We start from the raw sequence: 27,375 nt of genomic DNA, 5'->3' as shown, positions 1-27,375 counted from the left end.
AAGAACGGAGCTGATGACTCGGGAGCTCAAATGGATAAAGACGATCATTAAAAGTTTACAATTTACGGGGTTTAGTTGAGCTAGTCCTAAAGAGGCTAGCGCGGAGCCAATATCAAATCTAGTCCCGACCTGGTACGCCGTCAACGCTTTCTGTCTTGCATCAAGTTTCATACGAGACGCTCTACTTGATTAAAAAATTCGTGCGAACAGTATAACCTTGCAAGTTCTCGCTGATCTTGTTGTCTGTCGAATCATTTCTCTGCCAAAACCTACTACAAAAACTTCACACACAATGGCTTCGCAACTCTTACCCCTCGGTAAGAAATAGCTCTGTGCGATGTATGAAATGTATAATTGTCCATTGTCACTAACGCCATCAAAATAGAATTGATTGACAAATGTGTTGGCTCCAAGATCTGGGTGGTGATGAAAGGTGACAAAGGTATTGCAGACTGAACGTGTTCAAGCTTAAGGACCACGCAAGGACTGCTTTTGTGCTGACTACTGGTATAGAATTTTCCGGTACTCTTCTCGGATTCGATGATTATGTCAGTACGTATATATCCCTGAAGCCGAAACCTTTCTTTCATAGTGCTGACAGAACGATAGATATGGTCTTGGAAGATGTGACAGAGTTGTATGTCTCATCCAAAAAAAGCCGCAAAATAACGTCTCTAACCATCGCAACCACAGTGACTACGCCGGAAACCAAGAAAAGCTCCCCAAGATTCTTCTAAACGGCAACAATGTCTGCATGGTGAGTCCCGGAATACCGATAGCGCATGTATTTCGACACACTGACGATTTTATGCAAATAGTTGATTCCAGGCGGTGAAGGGCCTGTGGGCAGCTCATAGAAAGAGCAAAGAAGCTTTACGAATTTCATGTGTCAAGCTACCTAGCTACTTAATGAATCAAAAGTGAATGATACGTTGACAGCAATTCTTTTGCTTCTATCGTTGAATCGTTGATGCACCATCGGCCAATGCCATGGTCCATATCAGGCGACGAGTGGCACTGGTTTATTCTTATCATAGGAGGTTTCACCTATTCCCAGTCGAGACTAGGGGAATGTCGTTTTCCTGCCATCTTATCAGTTCTTGCATCGTTATCTCTCGCCCTGTCAGAAGGATCTACGTAGCTACAAAACGGCGCACGCTTGCAGCAGTCCGCAAGCCACCAGATCGTCTGCCTTGAGAATATGCGTTCGGTTCGTATGTTCCGGTATGCGCCGTCGTTATTCAGGTTATTGCAATGATCCGTGTACAGAAGCCTTCTAGAAGGTGAGAAGCACTAGTGTGCGCAGATGGATTGTAGCTCAAGACCGCGTTTTCTAACCTAGGCTATGGATTGTAGCTGCGGCTAGGTACATTTCTCAAGCGTGCAATTGAGCTTGAGTAGTGTTCAAGATACCCTGCGCTGAATTTGAAGCAATTGTATTCTGTCGACAACAGCGGTTTGAGTAGAAGAATTGACTGTTCACTGAATTGCGCTCTTTTCGCCTCAAGAGCATAGGGCAAATGTCAGGTCCGATGGAAGACGATCCTAACCGTTCCAATTCTACATGCCTAGGTAGATACGCAATGATGATAACAAAGTCAAATTGCCAAAATAGAAAGGAGAACGCCACCTGTCAGGATCCGATAACTTTTATCAGTGCAAGAGGTCAAAAATCAATGTCAAAACATCTCTCATCGACACGGCCATTCACTATTCCAGAAGCCAAAACGTGGAGTTTGATATCTCCATAGTGTGACGCTGATCTAGTCCTGACTCCAGACTTTCCATATTGTTAGTTCGAAATTCACACTGCCAGGCTAACTGCCTCTCCCTGCTACCCCGCAACCGGCAGGATCGATATACCGGGCCGGTGTGATGCGATGAGAAGAGATCGTGAGCACAGCGTCGTTTCCCCAGACGGAGCCAGCCGGGAAGTATCTCTGTCTATTTTGCTGCCATTCTGCTTCAGCAAATCGAGGAAGGAGCTAGTGCGGCAACATCTGGCTGCCATCGGAAGCCTTTTGGCCTCTTGCCCCCTGTTTGACCAAAGTTCATCCTAGAGGCATATGTTTTATTGGGTAAATAGATAATAGTACTTGCTTCCGTCAGCTCGCATTTGAAGCGCGCTAAACACATCATTACATAATTGATACCTGGAATCTGTTTACCCCAGGTTTCCAAGCTCGAGGATGGATCTCATCCCATACTTATGTGGAAAATTGTACGTAACAGCTCGGCCTCATGGAGACTCCATCTCGATGTGATGATGTATCACACACACTGCCTCTTCGGGCAAAATACGCCTGGACTCTTAGGCCTTGGCGCCTGAATCCTGATCGGCGTTCACCATCTCCCGATTAGGAATGGTGGCGTTGCATCAGAGGCGTTCGGACCCACGGGAAGAGTGTGAATAACATACCGCTAGTACGTAACGCTAGTACTGAGATTACCATACAGGCTCGTAGCTCAGAAATAACCTTTTGAGTCACAAGGCACAGTAATGACAACTCAATTCATGTCTTGAGGCACGTGTCATTGGCTGGATGTCTGCTTAGTCACTGCGAAATCGCATTCAGAGTGGATGAAGCCTGTCCCCGTTCCACATAGTAGGTCCTCCAAGGCTCCACCCTTATCTCACGGCTTTTTACCCCATACTTCCAAGACAAGACGAAGTAACCCTAGACTTACTATGTAATGCCATCGCGCCACTGAGAGCGCTACGAACGTACATGGTACGAGTGAGCATGAATCAGTCGTCTCGTATTCTCATCTCCGTGGCTCCGTCGATATCCTTCTGTACATGATGGGAAGGCACATTGCCGACTCAGCCTTGGGAGCAAAAAATGCCGCACCAAAAGCCGGGGAAAGGGGCCCGGCGAGATCTGAGTCCTTTTCCAGATCCCTTCTATCCGGGCGGCAGGCGACGGCATACCTCAACACAATCAAACAAAGGGTTGCGTGTCAAATCACAAAGGTAAAAAAGGTTCTGGAAAATTACATGGAAGGGACGAGTAATAGGTCCAAGTGTTGCTTCAAACTTGGTTGGTCACTTCAGTAAGCCCAATAAGCCACCTTGCACCGGGATCGCCGTTGCTTTGTCCCTAGGTTAAACTACGCGACCATTCCCGCACCGACGGAAGAGCTGCGCTTATACCAGGGAGAAAGAATTGACAATTGTTTGCTGTCATGTTTATGAAGTTTATCTGATTTCTGACCTAGGGATTTATCAGTGGATTAGCTTTATCTATGGGGCATGGGGCAGTTTCATCCTTCCGGAGTACGTACGCAGCAACATGGATGGATATGGAGACTTGAGATAAGAATCATAAGACAAGAAACACAGTGGAGTCAGGTGATTTGCTCCGGTCTCTTGGCAAAAACGTTAATCCAGGCCGGCTTATCAGCCCGTGCCCACTAGTCAGTCCTTACTGTGTACGTATCACTGTGTCAGTAACTGCTTTGGAACATCTCCGAGTCTGAACTCATGTTGATCTGTCTGTTCGTGTTTTGCTCCGAAGCCATTGGCCGACCGCCCAATGCCAACCCAACTGCCAACTTGCCAGGCCGGAGCCTCACTGGAAAGAGCAAACCACCTGCCGGAAACGGCCTGTCTCCCACCACCCAATCATGCGCCGTTGCCACCACCCACGAATTTAGCCTGGTCTTGACCTTTGTACGCAGCACTCCGGCTAACATGAGTAGGGGGTTAGTTGTACGTACTCACAATAGTATAAGGAGCAGAAAGTACGTAGTAGTAATTGGCGCGAAGAGTAGCGCGTAGCTACGTCGCAGTAGGTATCGTTTGGCGCTGTATGTGTGATACGAAGTCCTAGAGCGTTCTCCACCAGAGCAAAGCGTGGCCCCGTTCAGTTGTTAACCAAGAAAATCAAGTGGACTTGGTGGAGCTCAGCATTCCTCCCTGATAGGATTACTCCAGACTAATCCCGAGCTCTGTCTGCTGCAACAAATGGGCCAATTTGAAAGGCAGAAGGCAGGTGAAAAGTATATGAGGGAAGGTGTGCCTTGTCTTCTGCCACCTGCTGCCAGAGTCGGACTGTTTGTCAGTGGTCGCCCGATCGCTTTTGCCCTTTTCTACATAGTATAAGTTTAAAGGGAAAGCCACCTCCATCCTTGCTCCTTTGCTCTTCGTCCCTATTCCTCTTCTCTCATCTGCCCGCCCTCAATCAGTGACCAGTGCCCGTCTGCTGATAAGGCGTGCCTATCATACCTACATACGTACTACGTATCACTGGGAATAGACGCCACAGCGAGCAGTTCGCCGTTATCAGTGGCTGCTAAACAACACTAGGCGTCGGCAGAGTGCTACATTAAGGCTCAAGCCTCGTTTTCTTATCTCTTCACCACCATGGACAAATCATACGAATCCAAGGAGATTGGTGGCGGCGCCGCTCATACTATCTCATCCGAGGAGCCGCCATCCTATGGTGAAACCCAGCCCGCTGGCAGCTTCCGCCAGCGCTTCATCGACAGCTTCAAGCGCGATCCCAATGCCCATGTGACCAAAGCCGGCCAGGTTGGCGCCGACGGCAATGTCTTTGATCTCGAAACAGCCGCGCAGAACACGGCCAATTCGCCCCTGCAGCGCAAGCTGAAGGGCCGTCACCTGCAGATGATCGCCATTGGTGGTTCGATCGGTAAGCGCAATCTCTTGAACCCCGGGGTCAACGCCCCCATACTTTTTAAAGCTACGTAGTAGATGGGCTAATCTGATTTGACTACTGTAGGTACTGGTCTGTTCGTCGCATCTGGGAACGTGCTGGCCGCCGGAGGCCCGGCCTCCCTGGTCATTGCCTACATCCTGATTGGTGCCATGTTGTACTGCACGGTCCACGCTTTGGGAGAAATGGCAGTTTTGTACCCTGTCGCCGGTTCATTCTCTGCTTACTCGACTCGTTTCCTTGACCCCGCCTGGGGCTTTGCTATGGGCTGGAATTATGCCCTGCAATGGCTCGTCGTCTTACCCCTAGAAATTGTCGCCGCATCAATCACCATCCAGTACTGGAATAGCGGCATCTCCCCTGCTGCCTGGGTTTCAATCTTCTTGGTTCTGATTATTGCAATCAACTTCTTTGGTGTCCGAGGATACGGCGAGGCTGAATTTGTATTTGCTATCATTAAGGTCACCGCTGTCATTGGTTTTATGTGAGCTTTTTCCTTCTCCCGATGTGTCGGTTGCTTCTTTTCTAATAACTTTCCGTCCAACAGTATCCTTGGAATCATCCTGAACTGTGGCGGTGGTCCTGAAGGCGGTTACATTGGTGCGAAGTACTGGTATGATCCAGGAGCCTTTAACAATGGTTTCAAGGGACTCTGCAGTGTCTTTGTCAATGCTGCTTTTGCCTTCGCTGGTACAGAGCTTGTTGGTTTGGCTGCTGCTGAAACCGCAAATCCCCGCAAATCGCTTCCCACCGCCATCAAGCAAGTTTTCTGGCGTATTGCTCTCTTTTACATTGTGGCTTTGACCATTGTCGGAATGTTGGTGCCTTACACCGACACGCGTTTGGAAGGAACATCTTCTGCTGATGCAAGGGCGTCCCCTTTTGTCATTGCTATCGTGAATGCCGGAATTAGTGGTCTTCCTTCTGTCATGAATGTCGTGATCATGATTGCTGTCTTGTCTGTCGGCAACTCTTCCGTCTACGGATCCTCCCGTACGCTCGCCGCTCTTGCTGAGCAAGGACAAGCACCCAAATTTTTGGCCTACATTGATCGTCAAGGACGTCCGCTCTTTGCCATTATGGTTGCGTCTGTTTTCGGGTTCCTGGCGTTTCTTGCCGCCTCGAGCAAGGAAGGTGATGCCTTTACATGGATGCTTGCCATTTCTGGTCTGTCATCTATCTTCACATGGGGCTCTATCTGTCTAGCTCATATTCGCTTCCGCTCCGGCTGGAAGGCTCAGGGTCACACCCTAGACGAACTGCCCTTCAAATCCCAAGTTGGTGTTTATGGATCCTGGGTAGGTTTTCTCTTCAACGTCCTTGTCCTTATTGCCCAATTCTGGGTCGGATTCGCCCCTGTTGGATATAGTGGAATGTCCGCATCCGAGCTCGTGAAAAACTTCTTCTCTGTATATCTTGCGGCACCCATAGTCATTGCCTTCTATATCCCTTACAAGATCTGGTTCCGCACTCCATTCATGAAGGCTCACCAGATGGACTTGAACACCGGTCGCCGTGACCTCGATATTCGAGAATTGATCGAGGAAGAGCGCGCCGAACAGGCCAAATGGCCTGCCTGGAAGAAACTCTACCATTGGTTCTGTTAGATACAAATTTTCACCGCTCAGCATGACGATGTTGCGCTTCAAATAAGCATCGCACATCTAATATATTCCCATTATGATCATGTCATATATATTATAATGTCAAGATATGTCAACATACTTCATAGCATTATTCACTTTTCCAATGCCCACGTATACATCCAATCTAATTATAGAGTCGCACGTGTCTAGACCCATTCTGACCAATCAACGCTCGTTATCGGCCTGATTAGGTAACCCGAAGCTGAGACCAAGCCGTTGACGTAGCACCAATCAAACCACCTCAACCTTGGGTTAGCCTGCGTGAGGTTGCTAGGGAAAGATCTGTGTTAAGTTCATCTTCAGTAGACTACTCTCTCGATACACACTGCACAGCCACATCCTGGACATATGCATCTGCGTCTCTCCTGAGCGCAACGCCATTCTCTTTGTTGATCTTTCTTGCGACTTTTGCTCATTCTGTTTCTTTGATTTGGGCGGGATCGTCAAAAGTCAGAGCCAGCCACTTCAATTCAGCTACCTAGCCCATACGCTCTCTCCCCCGTTTCTACTTTTTCCGGCGCCTTCACTTGATTGAGAAACTGAGGATTGAATCAACGTTCCCGCCGATCTTTCGTCAAAATGCCCGGCTTTGCGGACTCATTTTGGACGCCCGACTATGCCTCTGGCTTGGGAATTCTGTATACAAAGCTTCAGCAAGGCATTGCCGAGAACAGACAGATTCTCACCGTTGCTAGTTTGCGAGCCGACGCAGAAGACGTTTACTCCTCCAGACTTGGAGACATTACTCCTGCCGTGGATCGCATAACCACAGGCTTCTCAAAAGATGAGGGTGCTAGTGTGAGGAAGGTATATCAATGAAACAGATTCGGAAAGCGGTTGTTGAATAGTAAGAAGCTAATGCCGGTATCTATTTCTTTTAGGCATACGATGGAATTCGCGGCGAAATGATCGAGGCGTCCAAAAACCACCAAAAGATTTCATCCAACATTCGCGAACTCGTCGTCAACCCTTTTGGTCGATGGTGCGATCAGCACGCGGCCCGAGTCCAGAATTCGCACGATGATCTACAAGCACGTATTAAGGATCACATGAAACAGACGGAGCTGGTGAAGAAACTGCGGAGTCAATACTTCAACAAGTGCCGCCTTGTTGAGGACTTGGAGGAGGAAAATAAGCTTGCGTTCCAGAGCCCGGAGGCTTCTAGTCCCAAAGGAAAACCGCCAGCACCAAAAATCGTCTTGACGGATCCACAAGAGTCCGACGAGCCCGAAATCTTTGACTTGGGAGACAAATCCTACAGTGAAGATGAAATCAAGAATATCTTGTCCGACATGCTCAATACCATCAAGATTGGTGAAGTCAAAGTGCCCATTCTCGGTACATATCAGAATACTTCGACGGGTGCCGATATAGTCGACTATCTGCAGAAGAAATTGGAAGCCCCCAGTATCAGCTACGCCGAGCGAATTGGTCAGGATATGGTAGACCTTGGATTCTTGCGATTGATTGGAAATATGGGAAGCACCTTTGCCAACAGCAGCCGTATGAACTATCAGTGGAGGTCAAAGGTATTCCAACTTACTGGAATGCCCGAAAATAAGAAGCCCCTACTTCGCATGACTTCGCTCATGTCCAATGACGAAGCCACTGCGTCGCCAACAATCTCAAGTGTTTCGGAAATGCTTTCGGGCTGGAACCCCCTGAACAACCCTTATCCTGACGAGACCCCTGCCGAAAAGCTTCATCGTGAAGCGCGCGAGGCAGATGAACGCTACAAAGCTGCTGTCATCAAGCTGGATCAAATACGATGCATCCTTGAAGAGGAGATTATTGATCACTTGCGATTCATGGAGCGATGCGAGCTTGATCGTCTAAAGGCCATCAAGTCTGTAGTGCTTGATTTCTCCGGCGCGATTAGCAATGTTATCCCCGGCTTGCAAAGCACGGTTGATCATATGATGCTGTACCAAGAGACCATTCAGCCGCTGGGAGATTTGAGGTATTTGCTCGAAAATTACCGCACCGGAGGGTTTGCGCCAAAGGTGCAGCCCTACGAGAATTACTACGGTTCTGTCGGAGGTGAGTAACCTATTTTTGAATCTATATACTTTACTAAGCACATTCCCAGATCAAGTATTTGGTGTCGACTTGGAGGCTAGGGCTAGAGCTGATCGAAAGCGAGTCCCTGTCATTGTGACTAACATTTTGACATTTCTCGACAATCGTAAGGACCATCAAGATTGCATGGGCTTGTGAAGTCTTGCTAACTTAGAATAGACTACCCAGATCTTGAAGGCGATGAAGCCCGACGAGCTATCTGGTTGCATGACGTTCCTCTTGCTGCCACTCACCATCTCCGACAAGCCCTAAATAACAGCGCCGGAGATCCTCGTGCCATTCTTGACAAATATGAGATACCCATTGTTGCTAGCGTTCTAAAGTTATACCTCCTTGAACTTCCCGGTATGCTTATTTTATTTTTTTTTTCTCCCCAGAGCAAACAGACCATATGCTAATCGGCTCTGGCAGACTCCCTTGTTTCATCGCAAGTTTACGAAATCATCAAAACCATTTACTCGACCACGGCCAACGAAACTTCCGAAGAAGGCAGAATCAAAGTGTTGCAAAGCACACTTGGCCAACTCCGACTTAACAACATAGCCACGCTTGATGCTCTCATGACGCACTTTACACGTTTAATAGACTTGACATCCGCTGATGAGACCTATGTGGCCGCTCTTGCTCAGACTCTGGCACCATGTGTTTTGCGACCTCGCCTCGAAAACACACTGACACTCAATGAACGTCACAGCTACCGCTTGATTCGAGACCTGTTTGATCACAAGGATGCTATCTTTGGCGAGCTCAAACGCCAGTCCAGCGCTAGCAGTACCTTGGGTGCTGGTGCTGGCACTGCTCGCCCACGTGCAATCAGCACCGACGAAAGTAACCGAAGAGCTGCCGTAGAGGCTCGCAMCCGCGCTATCGCTAGTCGCAGTSGAGCCACAAGCCCAGCTCCAGGCGCTCGACACCGTCGTGACCGGTCAACCGACGGATCACAGGGATCAGGTCGTTTCCCTATCAACGTCGGTAGTCCACATGGATCAGAGCGTCGCAACCCTCGTCAGAGTCTCGACGTCCCGTCATCAACTGACCTGCATATTGTCACCGATTCAGCCAAATTGGCTGAAGATAAGGATGCTCCCAACGGTTCCGCAGAAGAGACTAACGAAAAGGCCGCACCAGAAGTCTCGGCTACTATTACTGACTTCAACGATCCTGCTCCCGTTCCTTCCGCCGACGTTGACGCCGATGAACAGACCACCAACAACAATAATCGCTCGGAAGGCTCGCCTACTCCTACCGCCAGTGTGGCTACCATCGAGAAACGGGACTCACTGACCCGTGGCCGACACGTTCGTCGTGCAGGCGGCAGCCATCCTCCAACCGATCTTGCCAGCAAGCGAGCAAGTGTCGTCACTGATGGGGAACTGAAGGGTGTCACATTAGAAGATAAGCCAATGGAAGACTTTGCTTGATCCCTGGACGGACGGGCTCTGATAAACCTATGGACAGTGTGATATTTTTGTATACATATATCTTGTTTTCCTTTGTTGTGATTGCGTTCAGTCCTCTTTTCTTTTGTTTTGTACTCTTCTTGTCATTTTGGTTTTAATATTTTCCCGGCTTCATGTTTGTTTCCCTTGTTGGCATGAGATATGTATCTATGTACAGATGTTGTTTAATTTTCGGAGTAAGCAATGAGTGATGAAGTTGAAGCAATGTGTTGTAAAGAAACACCTGAGGACAAACTAGGTGTCTATTATATTGCGCTAATACATAATAGGAATAGTACGGCTAACGCTGAGCCCTAATCACTTCAGAGAAAGGGGGTATTAGGTAGTGCTTGTAAACGCTTGTGCCGATGGTGCTGAAGTGCGTCGAGAAGGCATACATGTAACTAGGCCGCTTCTTTTCAAGACACCTCCAGTAACAAACCGATGAAGGATGGGTGCATTTTCAACCAAGTTACGTATCTTCCAATTTCTCACGATGGAACACAAGAACAATTCACTATTAACATTGCCCTGTAAGCCTCCCGTACAAAGCTCAAAGGTACGGCTTCGATTCCGTATGAGACAGAAAGACGCCTGCATAACCACCGTCAACAGTAGCCTTGTCTACGAGAGCCAAGACCGACTTGGCGCTGTCTTCGGGCTTCATAGGCCCTTGGAACGTGGGTGAGTATTGCTTGAACTTCCCAAACATAGCCATGGCTAGTTGTCCCTCCTCCTCGGTTTCTTTCCAGTACGTCAGCGAAACAATCACATTAGATTTCAGGACTCAGGACTGGGTTTCGTACCAATATTAAGACTGCCTGTATCCACAGCACCAGGGCAAATAGCCATGCAAAGTACGCCTTTCTCGCGATACAGAGCGCTGAACTTGGCCACTGCCATATTCAGAGCTGCCTTACTCATTGCATAGGACGCGGCTTGGTATATATCTGCTTTGAGTGTCATCTCTGGATCCGACATGCCCGTGGATATTGCGATTACTTTCTTCGCGCGTCCTTTTAAGATCAGAGGCATGAAAGCGTTGAATACGTGGATTGCGCCGATGGTGTTGACGCGGAAGTGGTCAATTACGTCTTTTTCGAGGGCTTTGGGGTCGTGGCTTCTGTGCAGGAGTTAGTTCTGAATCATGAGAGGTTTGATGGTATGTAGGAATTACAGAGTATCAAAGCCGACCAATGCAGTCTTAGCTTGAAGCGCGGCATTGGCTACAATGTAGTCAAGGGTACCGTTAGTTCTCTCAGAGACATACTGAACTGCCTTCTATTAATTTTCGTTAGTTTCTGATACGATTCCCCAATGTGTCGGTTACTTAACATACCTCTATTGCCAATGGATCTGTGGTATCGGCCTGAATGATGTGAATATTGTCCCGGCCGATTTCAGCAGCAACCTTGGAATCGACAGCTGCTTTGTCGCGGACGAGGCCGAAGACAGTATTCGATGGGTTTTGGGAGATCTGGCGGACGAACTCGAACTAGATAGTGAAGTATGTATATTAGCTACAACTTTCTAGTACATGAAGCAACAACAAAAAGAATAAGAACGTACACCAAGGCCACGCGAAACTCCGGTAATCACCCAGGAAGACATTGTGATGGTTTATGAGCTGGAAGGTATATGGTATGTGAAGACTGAGGATGCTCTGAGAGTTGATGAGCCAGAAGAGCGGTCATGATATACATATTTATATTGTGATTTCGTGTTTCGTTTGTTGGCCTTTTTTTTTTCATGATTTCAAATTTGGCATGAGCTTCAAATTGCCAAGATACAGAAAAGTTGCCTCTTTTCTCAAAGCGGAAAGACAGGGGTGCATTAATAATCAGAAATGTTTTTGTTAGTTAAGTACCATTGCTCCCCCACCACCACGCAGCGCATTCAAGAGAGGGAAAATGGCAACTTTTTTGTAAATGCTTAACAATCTTTGTCAACATGCAGTCAAGAAAACCGTCCACAATGCGTACGGATGAGTGCTGGCATTGCAAAGGTACTGTCTCCCGTCTCTGACGTCCGAATGAGTCTGTAGCTTACCCGCAATTACAGACTCCAGAGCCACTTGTAATCGCGCACGCCCGCGCTGTTCCAGGTGTATCAAATCCAATAGACCATGTCAGTATGGACTGCGACTGTCGTGGCCAAAGCCTACCAACGCAAAGCGAAGCTTGACCCATTCCCTCCAGCCTGGTTTTGGGACTACAAACAAGGTCTCCTCGCAAGCAAGCTTTCTGAATACGACATCACGGGATATCCAGCTCCACTATTACCTACGGATGAAGCATGGTTGGCTCTTCTCATTGTTTGGCTATCCTCTTCCCGACTGATTCTTTGGAAACAGGACTTGGGAGCCATGAGGGATTTGCCCTTCAAGGGCTGGATTTACCCATGGCGTTATCATGGCTCCCAAACGACCTAGCTTATGAAGAAAGAGAACTTCTTGATTATTGTGAGTACGATAATAATACTTCGTATAGCCTGACCAAGCTAATACTTGTAGTTATATGCACGGCGCCTTCAACACTAGCCATTTTCGAACCTGACAAGCACGAAATCGTGAGTCTGTTGGTGCGTCTCGCTCTTTCAGATAGTTCACCGTCTTCAATTGCTGTGCTACAATCGGCGTTGGCGCTCTCGTCGTTCCATCGGCATGGTTTGCAAGCAGGCGTCTTTCGGTTCAGAGCGCGCGCTCTCCGTACACTGATTACATCTTGTACGCCCGGTATTGAAGTTCCCACGGTAGTTCAGCATATTGCGGCTAGTATGATACTTTGTCACCTTGAGGTATGTTTGAGCTGGAGTTTACAGATTTGTGCTTGGATGAGTACTGAGTTCTTACCAACGTCAGATGCTTGGGATGCCGAATACTGTGTCTCTGTGGTTCTGTAAGTTGTACTTGCTCTACTTGTTTCTATTGCCACCGTGCTTCTTCGAAGACAGTGCTAAACTGACTTTCCTTCTAGGTCATTTAAGCGAAGCTAAATATCTAATCGACAATGCAGGTGTTGATAGCCAGTATATTGAGCGCCAATTTTCCGGACTTCTAGGCTGGGTAGAGTATCATATGGTTATGAGTCGGTTTACGATCCGACACTGGTTTGTAACCGAAGACTCTACTAAAGGGATCAAAACTTCCGTACCTGCGGACCAGGGTAGCTGCCAATTACAAAAGGTCAGGCCGAATATTCCATGTCTACAACCGCATTGATCTAACACGAGATAGATCAAAGATGTATCGCACTGCTCACATGAGATCCTTCAATGCTTGTATTTCATGTTTGAAATGATACGTCAACCGTCAGATTTACAATACCATGACGATGAATATGAAAGTACCTTGCGTTGCCTCGAGCGCAGGATAACGAATATTGTCCCGTCGTCACCAGAAGCCGTATCGGATACCATGAGCACAGCCTGGGAGGCTACAATAGAACTTTTCAAACTAGCTGCTTTGATCTACCTGAAGAGAGCATCGCGGAACTTTTCTGGACCGTCTCCTCAGATCGACGCAATGGTCGAGAGGGCGTATGTACTTCTCGACGGCTTGGGGACTTTCAATCCAGCCTTTCCATTGCTGATTGTTGGGTGCGAGACTCGGACAGACGAGCAAAGAATAAGAATCTTGCAACATATTGAGAGAGCAATGAGAACCTCGAGTTTGAGGGGCTTGCATGAACTACGGAGCATTCTCCAGCAGATATGGGCCCAGGATGACCTTGCCGTTGATTATGAGCTGGATTACTTGAATAGATTGGACGCTGTGATTACTTCTTACCGCGTAATGCCGAGTTTTGTTTGATCTAGGGAGTTCTCAGATTTGAATCATGATGGATGAATAGGTAGGAGATTCTGCGATTTAGATGTCTATTCTGCGCTAACCCAAGCCCCGATCCAAGTTCTCTTCTATACAAAGCATATCCACTGCGCTCAATGGTATCTCGGTTTTTTTTTATTTACATTTGTGGAATAATACCACTTTCAACGGGTCATTCGATAAACTACCGGCTACTACTGTCCTTTCCCCGATCTTTTTTATTGGCTGTCGGTAATTAATCAGAGTTAGAAAAAGAACCATGCTTCGCTCACCACATGGAATCTTCAATTCGAGGAATACCTTGCACGTGTATTCTAGGAAACTAATGCCAAGTGACAGCTCATTCATACTTGAAGGACTTGCTGATCGTKTTCAAGCCACTGGAAGTATATTCCACGATGGCCAGACATATCTGGAGTGAAAACTCCCTGAGCAGCTCACTTCAACTTATCTGCAAGCCGCCAGAGTTTGTTTTATACAATGGCTAGCTGAATGGACGGCTGAATTTATGGTTGAACAGTTCATGACCAAAATTCTTGACTGAGCGTGTTGTCGAAATTTAGGGCTTGCGTTGACTATGGAGTCAAGTTCTTCTGCTTCATTTGTATCGTCCAACACAGAAACTTTGAAACACACGGAGTCTATATTGACAAGGCGAGCTGAAAAAACACGGATTTTGCATAACATAGCTGAGAAAATTGATAAAGATGCTGCTTAAATATCACCCTCGATTTGGAGAGGCAGAGGGTCAAAGAGGGAAGCGATGATCTGAAGAGTACTTAAGAGGCCACTAGACCACATCCTTCTATCAATCCATCTTCAAAATCAATATTTTCCTATCATTGATATATTACAATACTCAAAGCAAGATGACAGCACGAGCCTTCGGGGATGACAGTGTGCAGGGCCACATGTTGACAGCCGGCGTTGTCGCTGGCTATCTGGTCGATGCCATCTCCAGATGGCCAGGGATTGCCCAGAATGGTGTAGTTGCCGATCGAAATGCAATTCAAGGCCTTATCCACAATGACCAGAACCGAATTGATGCAAATGCAAGAAATTTTGGGTCTCAGATGCATGGAAAATATACTCCAAGTAGCCACTCAGAAAATTTCATTAATCAAAAAGCCAAATAGGAATTTCTAAAGCAGAAAGCTAAGAATAAACACATTCTTATTCTAAAGCTTAACTGGTGGTATGAAATTGTCCTTGGGCCGGACAACAACATGACACAGTTCTCGTTGTTTGGGTATGATATGGGCCCGATACCTGCACGGAGATACTTGATGTTTACATGCTCCAAGGATCCTACTACCAATATATGGTAGAACAACACTGTCTCGCTGCGTTCTGTTGATGATGATGATGATGCAGAGGAAGCAGAACTAGAAAAGGAGGTGGAAGATTTGCTTGCTTTTGATTATGTAGACGATGGCGTTGACGATGATGGCAAGAATCTTCAACTGCCGCCCAACTTTCAAAGCGTGCTTGGTGGAATTGATGCTTCCTGTGCGACCTTCTCGTGAGAAGGATTCAAAGGAACCTTTTCAATGTGACCAGTACCGACGGAGACACATATAGTTGTTATGTGGACGGTAGGAACGTTGAGTTCGCAGTCCCTTCCGACCTGACAATGACCTGGGGATCCGAATCGACCTCATTCTCCATTGTTGGAAAATCAAAGAAATGATTCACGAACAAGCTCAGCAAAAAGCTCAATCTTGGAGGGGACGTTCTCGGCTTCGGAGGCGAGTTTGAGCGCACTTTTGACGAGACCAGGACGGGAGAAACTTTCAAGAAAAATATGACCAGATATAATCAGGAGGTTGTTTACAGTATCTCTTTTAAAGACGAGGACAGTACTGCCAAATATTTGACTGACAATGCTCTTACGGCGATGAAGACTTGGACTCCGGAAAAGATTGCTGCGTCCTTTGGCACTCACTACACCGTCAAGGCAACGGTTGGTGGTTCTCGAATTCTTATTTCCTCTCTCGACACGCGTGATGAGTTCACAGAGACCGAGATGTCTACAGCAATTGAATTAAAGGTATGTTGGTCTTCTTTCTGTTCTGTCTTTTCAATAGACTGATGCGCTGTCCTTCTAGGCAAAATTCAAAGATACTAAAGGAGGAGATGCTGGCACTTCGTCTACTGATAAAAAAGCCAAAAGCTTTTTGAAAGTTTGCAGACTGTCAATCCACATACCATAGGTGGTACTGCTACACGTACTGCTACAGACGACAAAGAGGATTTGAATTCATGGCGCCAGAGTTTGCATACTAACCCGGCTCTCATCAACTATAAGCTTCGACCCATCGAAGAGCTCGTACCCGCAGACCTGACAGTTGAGCAGGGTAAAGATGCCGGCGGAAAAACTATTACAGTGTCGAAACGCAGTCTAGTAAAAAAGGCGGGAAGGGCATTTATCGATGCACATGCTCCAGTTGATCACTGCACTGTGCTCGCTATCAAGGTACCACTCAAGCCATACTATAGTGATGCCGGTAGTGGCGCGAAGCATGACATGTCTGTGGCTTATCCCGATGTCCCCAAAGGCTGGCTCCGTGTGTCACAATTTGCCCAGGGAGCTAGCAGGAAATACGCATTTCGTGGACAGAGCTATACTTATGCCGTGCGCGCAAATCCCAATCTCGTCCTTCTCGGTACTCATGGGACTTGCCCATGCCCTGGCGTAGTTGCTGCTACTCACGCAAACACTATCTGGACAGGACGTTTAACTATGACTCTTGGTGACTCGCTTCCACCGGCTCCGACGTTTTGGAGACCTTACTATCAACCATATAACGAGCTCGGTTGAAAGCTGACTACACGAAGATTATACAGTCAGGTGGTACTCTTGGGTTAGGACTCGATGTGATTAAGCCTCTTCAGGACCAGTACAGCCCACTGTTGAACCCTTAGCATATGGCCGAAAGGAACTTACAGGGTTGGACCCCTGTGCCGTATTCCACAAGGATATGATAGTCAAGCTTAAGAAGTCGGTCAACACCAGCCTTGATGTTCGGTGGCTATGGGATGTTACTGTCTAGGGCTTGCCAATATCCAGGGGAAATCCAGGGCCGAATGACGAGACTTTGTTGATGGAGTCTGCCCCGGAGACGTCAATTGCATTGCCATTTTGGTGCACAGGACGTTCAGTTGATCCTGCCAAGTATGATGGAGTCACTTTGGATTGGACCAAGGTCAAAATACTGCGTAATGAATGGTTGTCCAAATGATTAGATGCTTGTGGAGATATTGGTAACGGTCTTTTCGTGTTTTTTAGTCATCTTTAATGGTAAGATAGCACGAGACTAGAGTGTGGTGGGCCATCTTCCACTTTTTTTTTTTGAATACCTGTTAAATGCAATGGCCTCTTGATTTTCGTGAGGGTATTTAGGTCGTAGAGAAGCGTGAAAACACGTATTCGATATTCATGTAGTCTACGTGACTAGCTAGTTCCTCTCAATCGACATACACAGCCTCAGTTCCTCAGCCTTGTCAAATACGCCTGTCTTCTTGTCCGTATTTACGTGTACGGTCGAGTCAAATACATGCATAATAACCTCACTCTGCGGCCAAATAAGCGGTAAATACATGTATGTAATGACCATAGCCACTAGTCTGCCTGCCTGCATATGGCACAGGATCGCTCTGTTTTGACACTCTTCCATCTTCTTCTACTTTCTTCTAATTACAACTACACCGACTTTTCTTGTCATCGCACCTTCGCTTCATATCGTTAACATCAAACGGATAATGACTGAAGCGGCTCAACATGATCCCAAGGTCGTCTGCAGACTTTGACATTGCAATCATTTGCGCTTTGCCTGTCGAGTTCGACGCCGTGGAGGCTGTATTCGATGAGCATTATGACTCTGCAGCATATGAAAAGCAACATGGAGACGCAAACTTTTATCGGACCGGGAGAATTCATCAACACAATGTTGTACTGTCGTGCTTACCAGAAATGGGAAAACGAAGCGCCGCTAGTGTCGCATCGAGTCTACAATGCACTTTCACAAACATCTATTTGAGTCTACTGGTTGGCATTTGCGGCGGTGTGCCGTATTCGTTATCAAAGACAGGGAAGACGGAGCTCCTATTGGGGGACGTTATTATCAGTTCCAGCATCATCGAATATGACTTCGGAAAGCAATACCCTGATAAATTTCAGTCGAAGCCCGGGTCGATAGACACTATTGGCCGAGATCGACGTATTTGTTCACTTTTGGTGGCCCTGAAAACATCTCGATTACAGAATGAGTTTCGGGAAAAGCTGTCGGCTTACCTTGCGAGTCTTCAAGGATCGGATCGAAAGTGGAACTATCCAGGTGCCGAACATGATAGACTATATGAAGCAACCTATCGCCACAAGCACCATAACTCAGGCTCCGGAATGAACTGTATTTGTGACACATCTCAAGTGAGCCAAGATCCTATCTGCGATGAGGCGCTCGAAAGTGATTGCAGCAAGCTTGGTTGCAATGGAGTGCTACTTAATCGGAGCCGCCTGTCTTCGTTTGATCACTCTCCCCAAATACACTTCGGGACTCTGGGCTCTGGAGACACCGTGATGAAGTCAGGAGAACATCGCGATGAGCTAGCCAAGACAGCACAAATTATTGGGTTTGAGATGGAAGGGGCAGGTGTGGCTGATAGCCTACGTTGCCTTGTCATCAAGGGTATTTGTGACTACGCAGACAGCCACAAGAACAAGATGTGGCAACAGTATGCCGCTGCGACTGCCGCGTCTTGCTGCAAAGCCTTTATTGAAATTCTACAAAAAAGGATGCAAAGAAGTGTGTCTTCGTTTGTTGGAGATAAAGGCACCGCTTTCGAGGTCGGGGTGATTGATAAGAGCTCAGAACGGCTCGCATCAGCTTCCTTAGATGGATCTTCGGCTGCTCAGCATGACTACCGATGGGACATTAGTTCGATAGCCCCTAACATTAGCGACATGGAGCATCATTTGAGTGCACTTCAAGAGGAGCTGCACCGGGTCAAGGGCAATATAGCAAACCCTTTGATCAAAAGCGTCTTGTTATCGGGACTTACTCATGCAGCGGAAAATAATCCAAATTTTTTTCATAGGTCCCAAGGAATAGAATCCTATCGTATATCGCATTATGATACTAAATTCGGCAAGATAGTCTCTCGGATACGGGTCGACAGAGAGACTATAAAAGCAGTACAAGACGGCGAAAGCTGCACGCATTACAGGACAACAACGTCGTTCATTTTTCATCCTGCGTCTTGGCTTATCAGAATAGGATTCAAATATGGATTGGAAGCCATGATTACCAGCTCCCGATCTGGATGGCAATATAACGTACTTCCAGTTCGTGCTGTGGCGGATGACGCGTTGATATTCGATTTATGCAAGATTGGTAATGTAGATGCTGTTCGGGAGCTTTTTGGAAGAGGAAATGCGTCTGTTTTGGATGTCGATAGTAAGGGCTATCGGCCTTTACATGTAAGTGGTACTTCACCTGTTTACCATGAAGCAAATATTAGCGTCACTTTCACTCGTACAATTTCTGGTCTTGCTGTGGGCTGACTCAGAACAAAAGAGCTAATGCCTTTTGCTGTACTTAATTCAGATTGCTACGCACTGGGGGCATCTTGACTTGGTCAAATTTCTCATAATACAACGTGCAGATAAGGCAGCAAGCACGTACTACAATAAGTGAGTTCCTTGCTGGTATCATTGTTGACTCGAGCTAATGTGTAAGCAGTACCCCTGCTACGCTGATACCATCGAAAGGGGAAGCCATAGAATTACTGCGACTGTATGATGATTGTATTGACTTATCCGAGCCAGATTCTCAAGGGTGGAAGATTTTTAATAGTGTCTCAGAAGAAAAGGTAGATTCTGAAGAGCATGTGATAACCAGTTTTATATCTTTCTTTCTCCAAAAGTACCAAATGAGCATAATCGACGGTGGTTATTATGAACCGCCGATTCGATATGTTACATGGTGGTCAATCACTGCGTCGTTTGCCGAGAGCCTCCAGTTGCTCTTAGATCTCGATCCTCAAACAGGCCCTTTTGAAAATCTTCTTTCAACGAAAAACCATTATTCGCTAAAACAACCTTTGATCTTCGATGTTGTTGAGATGCCTGATACTAGGACGGACATACTGCGAATTCTTATCGACAAAGGAGCAGACATTCATGCTATATACCGTGGCGAAACTCCCACATCATTGTCTCTTTATTTCTCTTATACATTCTTACGCTGGGGTGATCGACTACGAGACATATATCAAGAGCTCGACGACTTTATTGCATCTGAGACAACAACCGCATGCATACTAGCGCGGTCTGGTTGGCATGCCGGTGCTCTTCGAACCCTTTTCAGCATAAAATTATATGAACCTTGGCATTACACGATAGATGACAATGACTTGCACAGATTTTACGCGTCACTGGAGTGCGAGGAACACGGCCTCTACGGCCAAGAAGTGAGTGATTGGGCCCTATGTATAAATCCTTGGTGGGAAGAGCTCAAATATAAGATAAAATCAAATCAATGCATTTTTTTCATGCTGAAGGAGGGTGGCATGTATCTCGATAAGAGACAATCTCACAACCATGATACCTGTGAGGAAGATGTTCAACCATGTGAACGCATAGGCGTCTTACCATGGGTGTTGGAAGAATTCTATCGCAGAGGAGGAGTATGGCGATTCGACTATGAGCCTGGGGAAATATGGTGCCAGTATTGCTTAGCAGAGCGGGAAGGGTTTTATGAGACTTCGAGCGAAAAATCTGATGCAGAAAATTCGACAGAGGATACTGATACGGAGACCTCATGTGGGGAAGAAGAAGAGAAGAGCGATGATGATGCCTCGGATATGTCGATCGATTAGCATGAGTATGGTACATAAGAACTGATGTTTGGGATATAAATCAGCTTAGCTGTGCATTCAGATTCTAAAATCAACAATGAAATATTCAGGTCGTGCAGATACCAATCGCTTATTGCAAATTGACAAATAAGCCTCCGTCAACCAATATTTGTGCACCAGTCTAAACAAGTCAGCCAATGCACCCCTTAAAGCAACGACACAAGGGAAGAGAAATAGAACTTACAACATAACCACTCAACTCCTCCGCAGCCAAAAACACCGCCGGACCGGCCAAATCCTTCGGCTGCCCCAACCTTCCCAACGGTATCCTCCCTTCCATATACGTCCTTTTTTTCTCATCCGCCATATCCGCATCGTTCAACTGCGTCCTAATCGTGCCCGGCAACAACGCATTACATCTAATATTATACTTGCCCAACGCAACTGCCGTGGATTGCATAAGCGACAAAACGCCGGCCTTTGTAGGACAGTAGTGGCACTGTTGCCCGCCGCCGACTAGAGCTGAGATGGAACTTATGCCGATTATTGAGCCGCCCGCTGGTGTTTGGTGCAGTGCCATTTGCCGGCCTGCGGCTTGGGTGGCGTAGAATGCGCCGCAAAGATTGATGTTCACTGTTTGAGAGAGGAGGGAGGGCTCAAGCCTTTTTTTCGTTAGCATCATCCCACCCACTGTTCACGGATAGAATGTAGGAGAGAGGGGGCGTACTCTAAGAATTCGGCAAACTGGCAAACACCAGCGTTACTAACAAACACATCCAGCCGTCCAAACGCCTCGACAATCTTGGCCACAAAATCCGCCCCGGTCTCGGGTTTGGAAATGTCGCCTGCCACGGTGATGAACTGTTTCTCTGTTGAGGTGATGTTGAGCTCGCTGATCACGGCCTGCGCATCTTTGTGGAATGCTTCCACGAGCGAGTCATCGTTTGGTCCGCCGAGATGGTTGACGGCGACTTTGGCGCCGTGGCGGAGGTAGTCTAGCGCTATTGCCTGTTATGTTTACTGTTAGAATGATCAGATATGATGAAAGATGGAGAGGCATACTCTTCCGATACCAGTCAAACCACCTGTTATACCGCAGACTTTGCCTACTAAGAGCTGGGGAGTTGCCATATCTTCTCTCTTCTATAATATGTTGAAATTCGATGTCTTCGTGGAAATGGAGGATGTCTGTTCTGCTCTCCAATATTGAGGTTTAAATTGGGTGTGTTCAATATGTCGTTCAATGCTGTTATTGCCAGCTCACACGTATCGGTATATCTTCTCCTTTCTGAATTTTTACAATGTTTTTCTTCAGCAAACATCCCACCATGTCTCCATAATAATGTCCTACAAAAGTCGATTGTATGGGATTTTTTCTCTGGTCGTACCCCACAATCCGACACCATAGCTCGGTAATTCGGGGTATGTCTATCCCGAGTCCGGAAATTGTGTGTGGGTGTTTTGCCGGAGCGTGAATTTACATTGCTTGAGGGTCTCTTGTTGGGATTGTCTTCTCACGCATACTCAGGGCTAAAATTTTTAGCAATTAGGATTAAAGAAGCTTTTTAGATGTCACGTACTCGCATGGTAATCAGGCCACAGACAATTTAAGGGTTAACCTAGTAGTCGACTAGATATCCAAGTCATATAGTATCGTTAAATGTGATAAATACATATGTAACAGTCTAAACACCATAATATAAAGCTAGATCTACTATCATGTTTAATTGCCGTTGGCCTGCTCTTGAGATGGCTCCTCCGCGGTCGGTGCTGGCAGACTCTTCGCGGGCGCAGGGTTGAGAAGCGCGGAGGCAGGAATCAACGGAGCAGCTGGGTTCAACTCAAGACCAAAACCGGGCTTGTCAAGTTCAGTGAGGTCAAGATAACCCTTGGTCGGGATGGGTTCATTCAAAAACAGGTTTCCAAACACAGGTTCCACAGTCTTGCCATCAGGGGAATTGGCGAGATATTCTTGGAAAGGGGTGTTGGGTTGAGATACGACGAAGTGGTAGGAGTAGGATCCGGAGGCGTGGGGAACGACGGGGATATCGTAGGCAGCTGCCATGGCAGAGACTTTGAGCAACTCAGTAAGACCACCGAGCCACATGACGTCGGGCTGGATGATGTCCAAGTTGCGTCCCTCGATCAACTTTCTAAATCCGTATCTGGAGTATTCGTGTTCGCCAGTGGTGAATTTGACAGTTGGGTGAGCTTGCTTAAGAAGAGCGTGGCCGTCAAAGTCGTCGGGGCTAAGGCACTCCTCCCACCAGTCAATGTGCAATCCCTCTGCCTCGGCGCGCTTGACGAGCTCGATCGTGTAGGGTACGTTCAACGACATGTAGCAGTCCACGCGGAGAGGAAAATCAGGGCCAACAGCTTCCCGATGTTTGCGAAGGTACTCAATATTTCGTTTCAAACCATCGATACCTTCATCTGGTCCGTAAGGAAGAGCAACCTTGGCGCCAATGAACCCGGCTTCCTTTGCAATTGCGGGTTGAGGTCCAGTGCAGTAAAAGTGTAGTCTCTTGCGAGTGGCACCGCCAATCATTTTGTAAACTGGCTCTTTGCGAATTTTACCCAAAAGATCCCACAAGGCCAAATCAATGACAGATATGACAGCAGTTGCGATACCCTTACGACCGTAGAACATGGAGCCGCGGTACATTTTCTCGAACATATCGTTGATATCACGGGGGTCTGTCATCCTCAATCTCCATTAGCTCGTCGTTCCGTGTCAGAGGTCAAGAATGTAATGCTCAGAACGTACCGCTTCCGATTAAAAAGCGCTCAAAGTGCTGGTGAACAAGCCAGCATGCTGGTGGTCCTCCGAATCCAGTAGCAAATCCCTTGGTTCCATCACTCGACTCAATCTCGACACAGAACGAACCCAAAACATTGATACCCCAGCTGGTTCTCGATGCACGATACTGTTCCCATTTTGCCATTGGTGTCGATATCGAGCTGTCCACGAGCCAGTGACCACCTTTCACCTAGATTTCGACGCTGTTAGCATGTCGCATGACCATCGCAACGATAGCCACAAGAACCTTACATTGTGATAGTCGCCTCCAGAACCAACACCCTGAATGATGAATGAGCGCACGTGCTTGATGGTGGGGAACGAAGATACTGAAGCCATGTTGTCGGGACGTATATCTATTCAATCACACACGAAAGACGACAAATGCAAGGATAAAGGAGATAGAAAGAAGGATGAAATGAGAAATGACTCTCGTGAAGATAAATAAGAGCTTAAGAACGAATATGAAACTATGCCTCGGACATCAGTCCGGACGCGCGCAAGGCATGAGGCCGTGCAGGGCAGGCGTCATGGCGGTCGGTCTCGGGGTAAAGCAGCCCGAGCTTCTCCAACCCCGCGATGCCGAGAATATCGCGCGAAATCCCGATTGGCTGTTGACGGGGTGTCTAGTCCAGACTTGGATTAGAGCGCCGGTGAGGAAGAGCCTGATGAGCGGAAAAATATTTCTGTGCAAATGGCGAATTCTGTGCTCCTCGTGACTACGGAGTACAGAGTAGAGAGCGAGAATTTTCCGACAAGCTCCAGCTTCGTCAGGCACAAAAKCGTTCTAGTAGTGCTGCCTGAAACGGCCTAGTGCAATGCCGAGAAAGAATCTGGGGAAAGCCTGCCGTGATTGGCTGTGATTCTGACTAAGCACTGGGCTGTTGCGGGGTCTGGCCAATCACGCTTTTTCCTGAGAGTCAAGCGCGACCGACCACCCTTGCTCCTTCCCAAGCATGCTGCCGTCTCCGGATTTCTGCTTGTCCCATCTTTGACAGAGCTGCAACAGACTGCTCTTTCTCTCCTTTTCTTCTGATCGCCAACATCATGCTTTGATCACCGAGTGATCTGCCGAGAAGCGGATCTGTATGGGACCGATATTCTTACGGCTAATTTTCTTCGTGCGGATACAGTGGCCGTTTCAGATCCCCTGCATGTACCTTATCATACGCAATATCCCGAACAAGGTGTGAATCATGGAGGCTGCTGGCAGGTTTTCCCCACAGAATGGGGACAGGCACGTGCATGACTATGAGCAAGGGCAGAGTCCTGAAGTGGATTCATCCGCTGCAGAGTCCGATAACGATCACTTCATGGGCTCAAATGGCTCTCAAGCATTGCGCGGGACTAAAAGAAAGCGTCCCTTGATGGTGTCGTAAGTTTGTACTTGCCTTTGTCTCCATATTGCAGTTCCCTCGCGTTCCTAGTTCAGCAGTAGACTGATGGCTCTAGATGCGAGTTGTGTAAGCAGAGAAAGGTCAAGTGCGGTAGGTAGACGAGCTTTTCTCGCTTGTCCATTGCTAATCCCAGCTCGTAGACCGAGCTCAACCCAGCTGTGGGTGGTGCGCGCGTAATGGCCAGGTTTGCGAATATAAAGAGCGCAAGAAGCCAGGCTTGCGAGCAGGCTATGGAAAGGAACTGGAACAAAGACTCGGTCGGACATCTACTGAACTCTGATTGCATCAATAACTGACTAATTTCAACCAACAGACCGGCTCGAAGAGATTATGCAGACACAAGCTCGCTTGATCGAGAATCATATCATACGCAACCTTCAACCACAACCAGACCATAACCGACGTCAGAACGTGCGCGTTTCCTCCTACGTCTCACATGGCTCACCATCGGAGCCGTCAACGGCGACAGGGCCGAGTCCTCAGACTTCAGTGTTTGCTGGCGAACCGCCTGCATATCCGCTAACACAAAGGCTAGTCGATCCAACAATCAATCAACGCAACGCGATAATAGAAAGCCCAACAGCAACATCCAATAAGATACACAACAACTCCATGCTCTCTAACGGTGTTTCTCACTCTACTCCACACTCCCAGGTTCCATCAATTCCATCGTTACCTGATCGAATCGGTGCCGACTTTTCTCACAATGATTCTTCATTGACCATTCCTGTCAGTCTTTTCAGTAATCAAGAACAATCTTTATCAGATTCCGAGCTCGACTTGCCACCCTATGATTTACTTTATGCACTAGTGGACCTTTACTTTGAGCACGTCAACAGTTGGTGTCCCATCCTACATCGCAGATCTACCTTGGATACTTTGTTCGGACCGTCTCCATTAGAAGAAGCGGATCGAGTGGTTCTACACGCTATTGTTGCAACGACTTTACGTTTCTCGGTCGATCCGCGATTGAATGTCGTCAACCGAAAACGGTACCACGAGGCATCAAAACAAAGAGTCCTCCTTTACGGTCTGGAGAACTCTTCGGCCAAAGCTATTCAAGCATTGGTTATTCTGTCATTGGATTTTGTTGGTTCCTCAAACGGACCTCCAGGTTGGAAGCTCCTAGCTTTGATAGCTCGTTCGGTCGTTCAACTAGGCTTGGCCGTGGAAAGGAATTCGGCACTCGATGCATCACTCTATCCATCTATCTATACTTTACGAGCAAATGTTTTGCCTGATTCCGAGACATGGATTGAAGATGAGAGTCGCAGGCGCTTGTTCTGGATGGTTTATTTACTGGATCGATACTCAACAATCGCGACCGCATTTGACTTTGCTTTGGATGAGAAGGAAATCGACCGGAAATTGCCTTGCCGAGAGGAATACTTCATCAGAAACCAGCCAGTTGAAACAAGATGGTTCCGTGCCGCTGGCGATCGAGGCGAATACACTAGCCACGGGGATAATGTAGGCTCTTTTGGATTCTATATTGAGATCCTAGGCATACTTTCGCGCATACATATTTTCCTCAAACGGCCTGTAGATATTGGAGCACTTTCGGACGTTGAAGAATGGCAAGCGACATATCGAAAGCTGGACAGTGAGCTCTCAGCGTGGGAGTTCAATCTGCCAACAGAATATGCTCTTGAGAATGCATCTCGTCTGTTCCAAACCTCGAAAACAAAAAAGGGTTTTCAATGTGACTGGGTGATGCTTCACGCTACATATCAAACGTGAGTACTCTCTGTCGAGTACGACTGAAATTAGATACTGATGTTAATAGAACCGTGATTCGCCTCCATTCTTCCGCCGCATATCCTACCACACGATCTCCCATATTTACACCCTCCTATAGTGCCAGTCAGCGCTGTCTAGTAGCGGTCGACAACATTCTGACATTGACTCGATTCGTTGCCGAGAACAACATGCTTGACAAACTCGGGCCCCCATTCGCTTTCTCGCTATGGGTTTCAGCTCGACTATTGCTCGTTCACGGATCAACGATTGCCCACACAGTGAGCCCAGATATTTATCTATTCGTAGACACACTAGCACAGATGGGCCACTACTGGAAAGTTGCCGAACGGTACAGCACGATTCTAAAGCGCGTCCTCGATGAATATGGCGAATACGAGCAAACGGCAGGCATCGAAAGCGAGCGCGTCACACCATCTTCCGTCAAAATACTAGCAGATATGCGGCGCTGCGCGTTTGACCTCGACTTTTTGATTTCTCGGCAGCCACAGCATCCTCATAATAACAAGGGCGTATCCGACTCTAATGGCCTGGTGGCATTGCAGTCTGCCAACGCCGACGCAGCAGCGAAACAGAACACAGACACTGCCGGCTCCCTTCCCATGAGCCGAAACCTAACAAACAACGACTTTGAATACCTTGATGTATTTGGATTCTTCAACGTTCCGCGCGTACCGAACATGCCTACACCATTATCAGCACTGGGCATGACTACACCCGACGGTAATGGTCCTCACAGCGCCAACAATAATAGTAGTCTGACCACCACCAATCCCATGTCTATACATGGCCTTACGACGGTGGCGAGCAATAATGAATTTAATATTACGAATTACTTGGTGCCAACCCCAGAGACCGATTGGTTATTTCCGCAGCCGCATGGTTAGATAGGT

General features: G+C 47.4%; 8 protein-coding genes across 8 annotated transcripts; 5 read left to right on the top strand and 3 right to left on the bottom strand.

Moving 5' to 3' along the window:
• Positions 1-292: 292 nt before the first annotated feature.
• On the top strand, positions 293-6,286 carry BHQ10_009985 (uncharacterized protein; the record flags this gene model as incomplete). The annotated part of the gene is made up of 8 exons (XM_040882959.1): positions 293-317; positions 386-442; positions 514-552; positions 610-637; positions 694-757; positions 4,310-4,655; positions 4,746-5,163; positions 5,227-6,286. 8 exons carry the CDS (start codon positions 293-295, stop codon positions 6,284-6,286), a joined length of 2,037 nt encoding a protein of 678 aa, XP_040738487.1.
• Positions 6,287-6,904: 618 nt separating this feature from the next.
• Positions 6,905-9,825, top strand: BHQ10_009984 (uncharacterized protein; the record flags this gene model as incomplete). Its single annotated transcript, XM_040882958.1, has 5 exons — positions 6,905-7,132; positions 7,207-8,365; positions 8,415-8,510; positions 8,564-8,749; positions 8,816-9,825. 5 exons carry the CDS (start codon positions 6,905-6,907, stop codon positions 9,823-9,825), a joined length of 2,679 nt encoding a protein of 892 aa, XP_040738486.1.
• A 571-nt stretch (positions 9,826-10,396) lies between these two features.
• Positions 10,397-11,454, bottom strand: BHQ10_009983 (uncharacterized protein; the record flags this gene model as incomplete). The annotated part of the gene is made up of 5 exons (XM_040882957.1): positions 10,397-10,587; positions 10,650-10,966; positions 11,021-11,124; positions 11,183-11,338; positions 11,413-11,454. 5 exons carry the CDS (start codon positions 11,452-11,454, stop codon positions 10,397-10,399), a joined length of 810 nt encoding a protein of 269 aa, XP_040738485.1.
• Positions 11,455-11,968: 514 nt separating this feature from the next.
• On the top strand, positions 11,969-16,490 carry BHQ10_009982 (uncharacterized protein; the record flags this gene model as incomplete). Its single annotated transcript, XM_040882956.1, has 8 exons — positions 11,969-12,065; positions 12,197-12,304; positions 12,356-12,639; positions 12,704-12,740; positions 12,819-13,027; positions 13,079-13,380; positions 15,377-15,719; positions 15,861-16,490. 8 exons carry the CDS (start codon positions 11,969-11,971, stop codon positions 16,488-16,490), a joined length of 2,010 nt encoding a protein of 669 aa, XP_040738484.1.
• Positions 16,491-17,450: 960 nt separating this feature from the next.
• BHQ10_009981 (uncharacterized protein) lies at positions 17,451-19,232 on the top strand (the record flags this gene model as incomplete). Its single annotated transcript, XM_040882955.1, has 1 exon — positions 17,451-19,232. One exon carries the CDS (start codon positions 17,451-17,453, stop codon positions 19,230-19,232), a length of 1,782 nt encoding a protein of 593 aa, XP_040738483.1.
• Positions 19,233-20,657: 1,425 nt separating this feature from the next.
• BHQ10_009980 (uncharacterized protein) lies at positions 20,658-21,658 on the bottom strand (the record flags this gene model as incomplete). Its single annotated transcript, XM_040882954.1, has 4 exons — positions 20,658-20,708; positions 20,772-21,189; positions 21,255-21,535; positions 21,590-21,658. The coding sequence occupies 4 exons, from the start codon at positions 21,656-21,658 to the stop codon at positions 20,658-20,660; spliced, it is 819 nt and encodes a 272-aa protein (XP_040738482.1).
• A 592-nt stretch (positions 21,659-22,250) lies between these two features.
• BHQ10_009979 (uncharacterized protein) lies at positions 22,251-23,666 on the bottom strand (the record flags this gene model as incomplete). Its single annotated transcript, XM_040882952.1, has 3 exons — positions 22,251-23,224; positions 23,295-23,517; positions 23,580-23,666. 3 exons carry the CDS (start codon positions 23,664-23,666, stop codon positions 22,251-22,253), a joined length of 1,284 nt encoding a protein of 427 aa, XP_040738481.1.
• Positions 23,667-24,523: 857 nt separating this feature from the next.
• On the top strand, positions 24,524-27,369 carry BHQ10_009978 (uncharacterized protein; the record flags this gene model as incomplete). Its single annotated transcript, XM_040882951.1, has 5 exons — positions 24,524-24,702; positions 24,780-24,814; positions 24,865-24,981; positions 25,038-26,460; positions 26,511-27,369. 5 exons carry the CDS (start codon positions 24,524-24,526, stop codon positions 27,367-27,369), a joined length of 2,613 nt encoding a protein of 870 aa, XP_040738480.1.
• Positions 27,370-27,375: the final 6 nt, after the last annotated feature.

This window comes from Talaromyces amestolkiae (genome assembly GCF_001896365.1).
Source record: "Talaromyces amestolkiae strain CIB chromosome Unknown scaffold28.1, whole genome shotgun sequence".
NCBI classification, from domain to species: domain Eukaryota; kingdom Fungi; phylum Ascomycota; class Eurotiomycetes; order Eurotiales; family Trichocomaceae; genus Talaromyces; species Talaromyces amestolkiae.
This window is presented reverse-complemented; position numbering and strand designations above follow the sequence as displayed.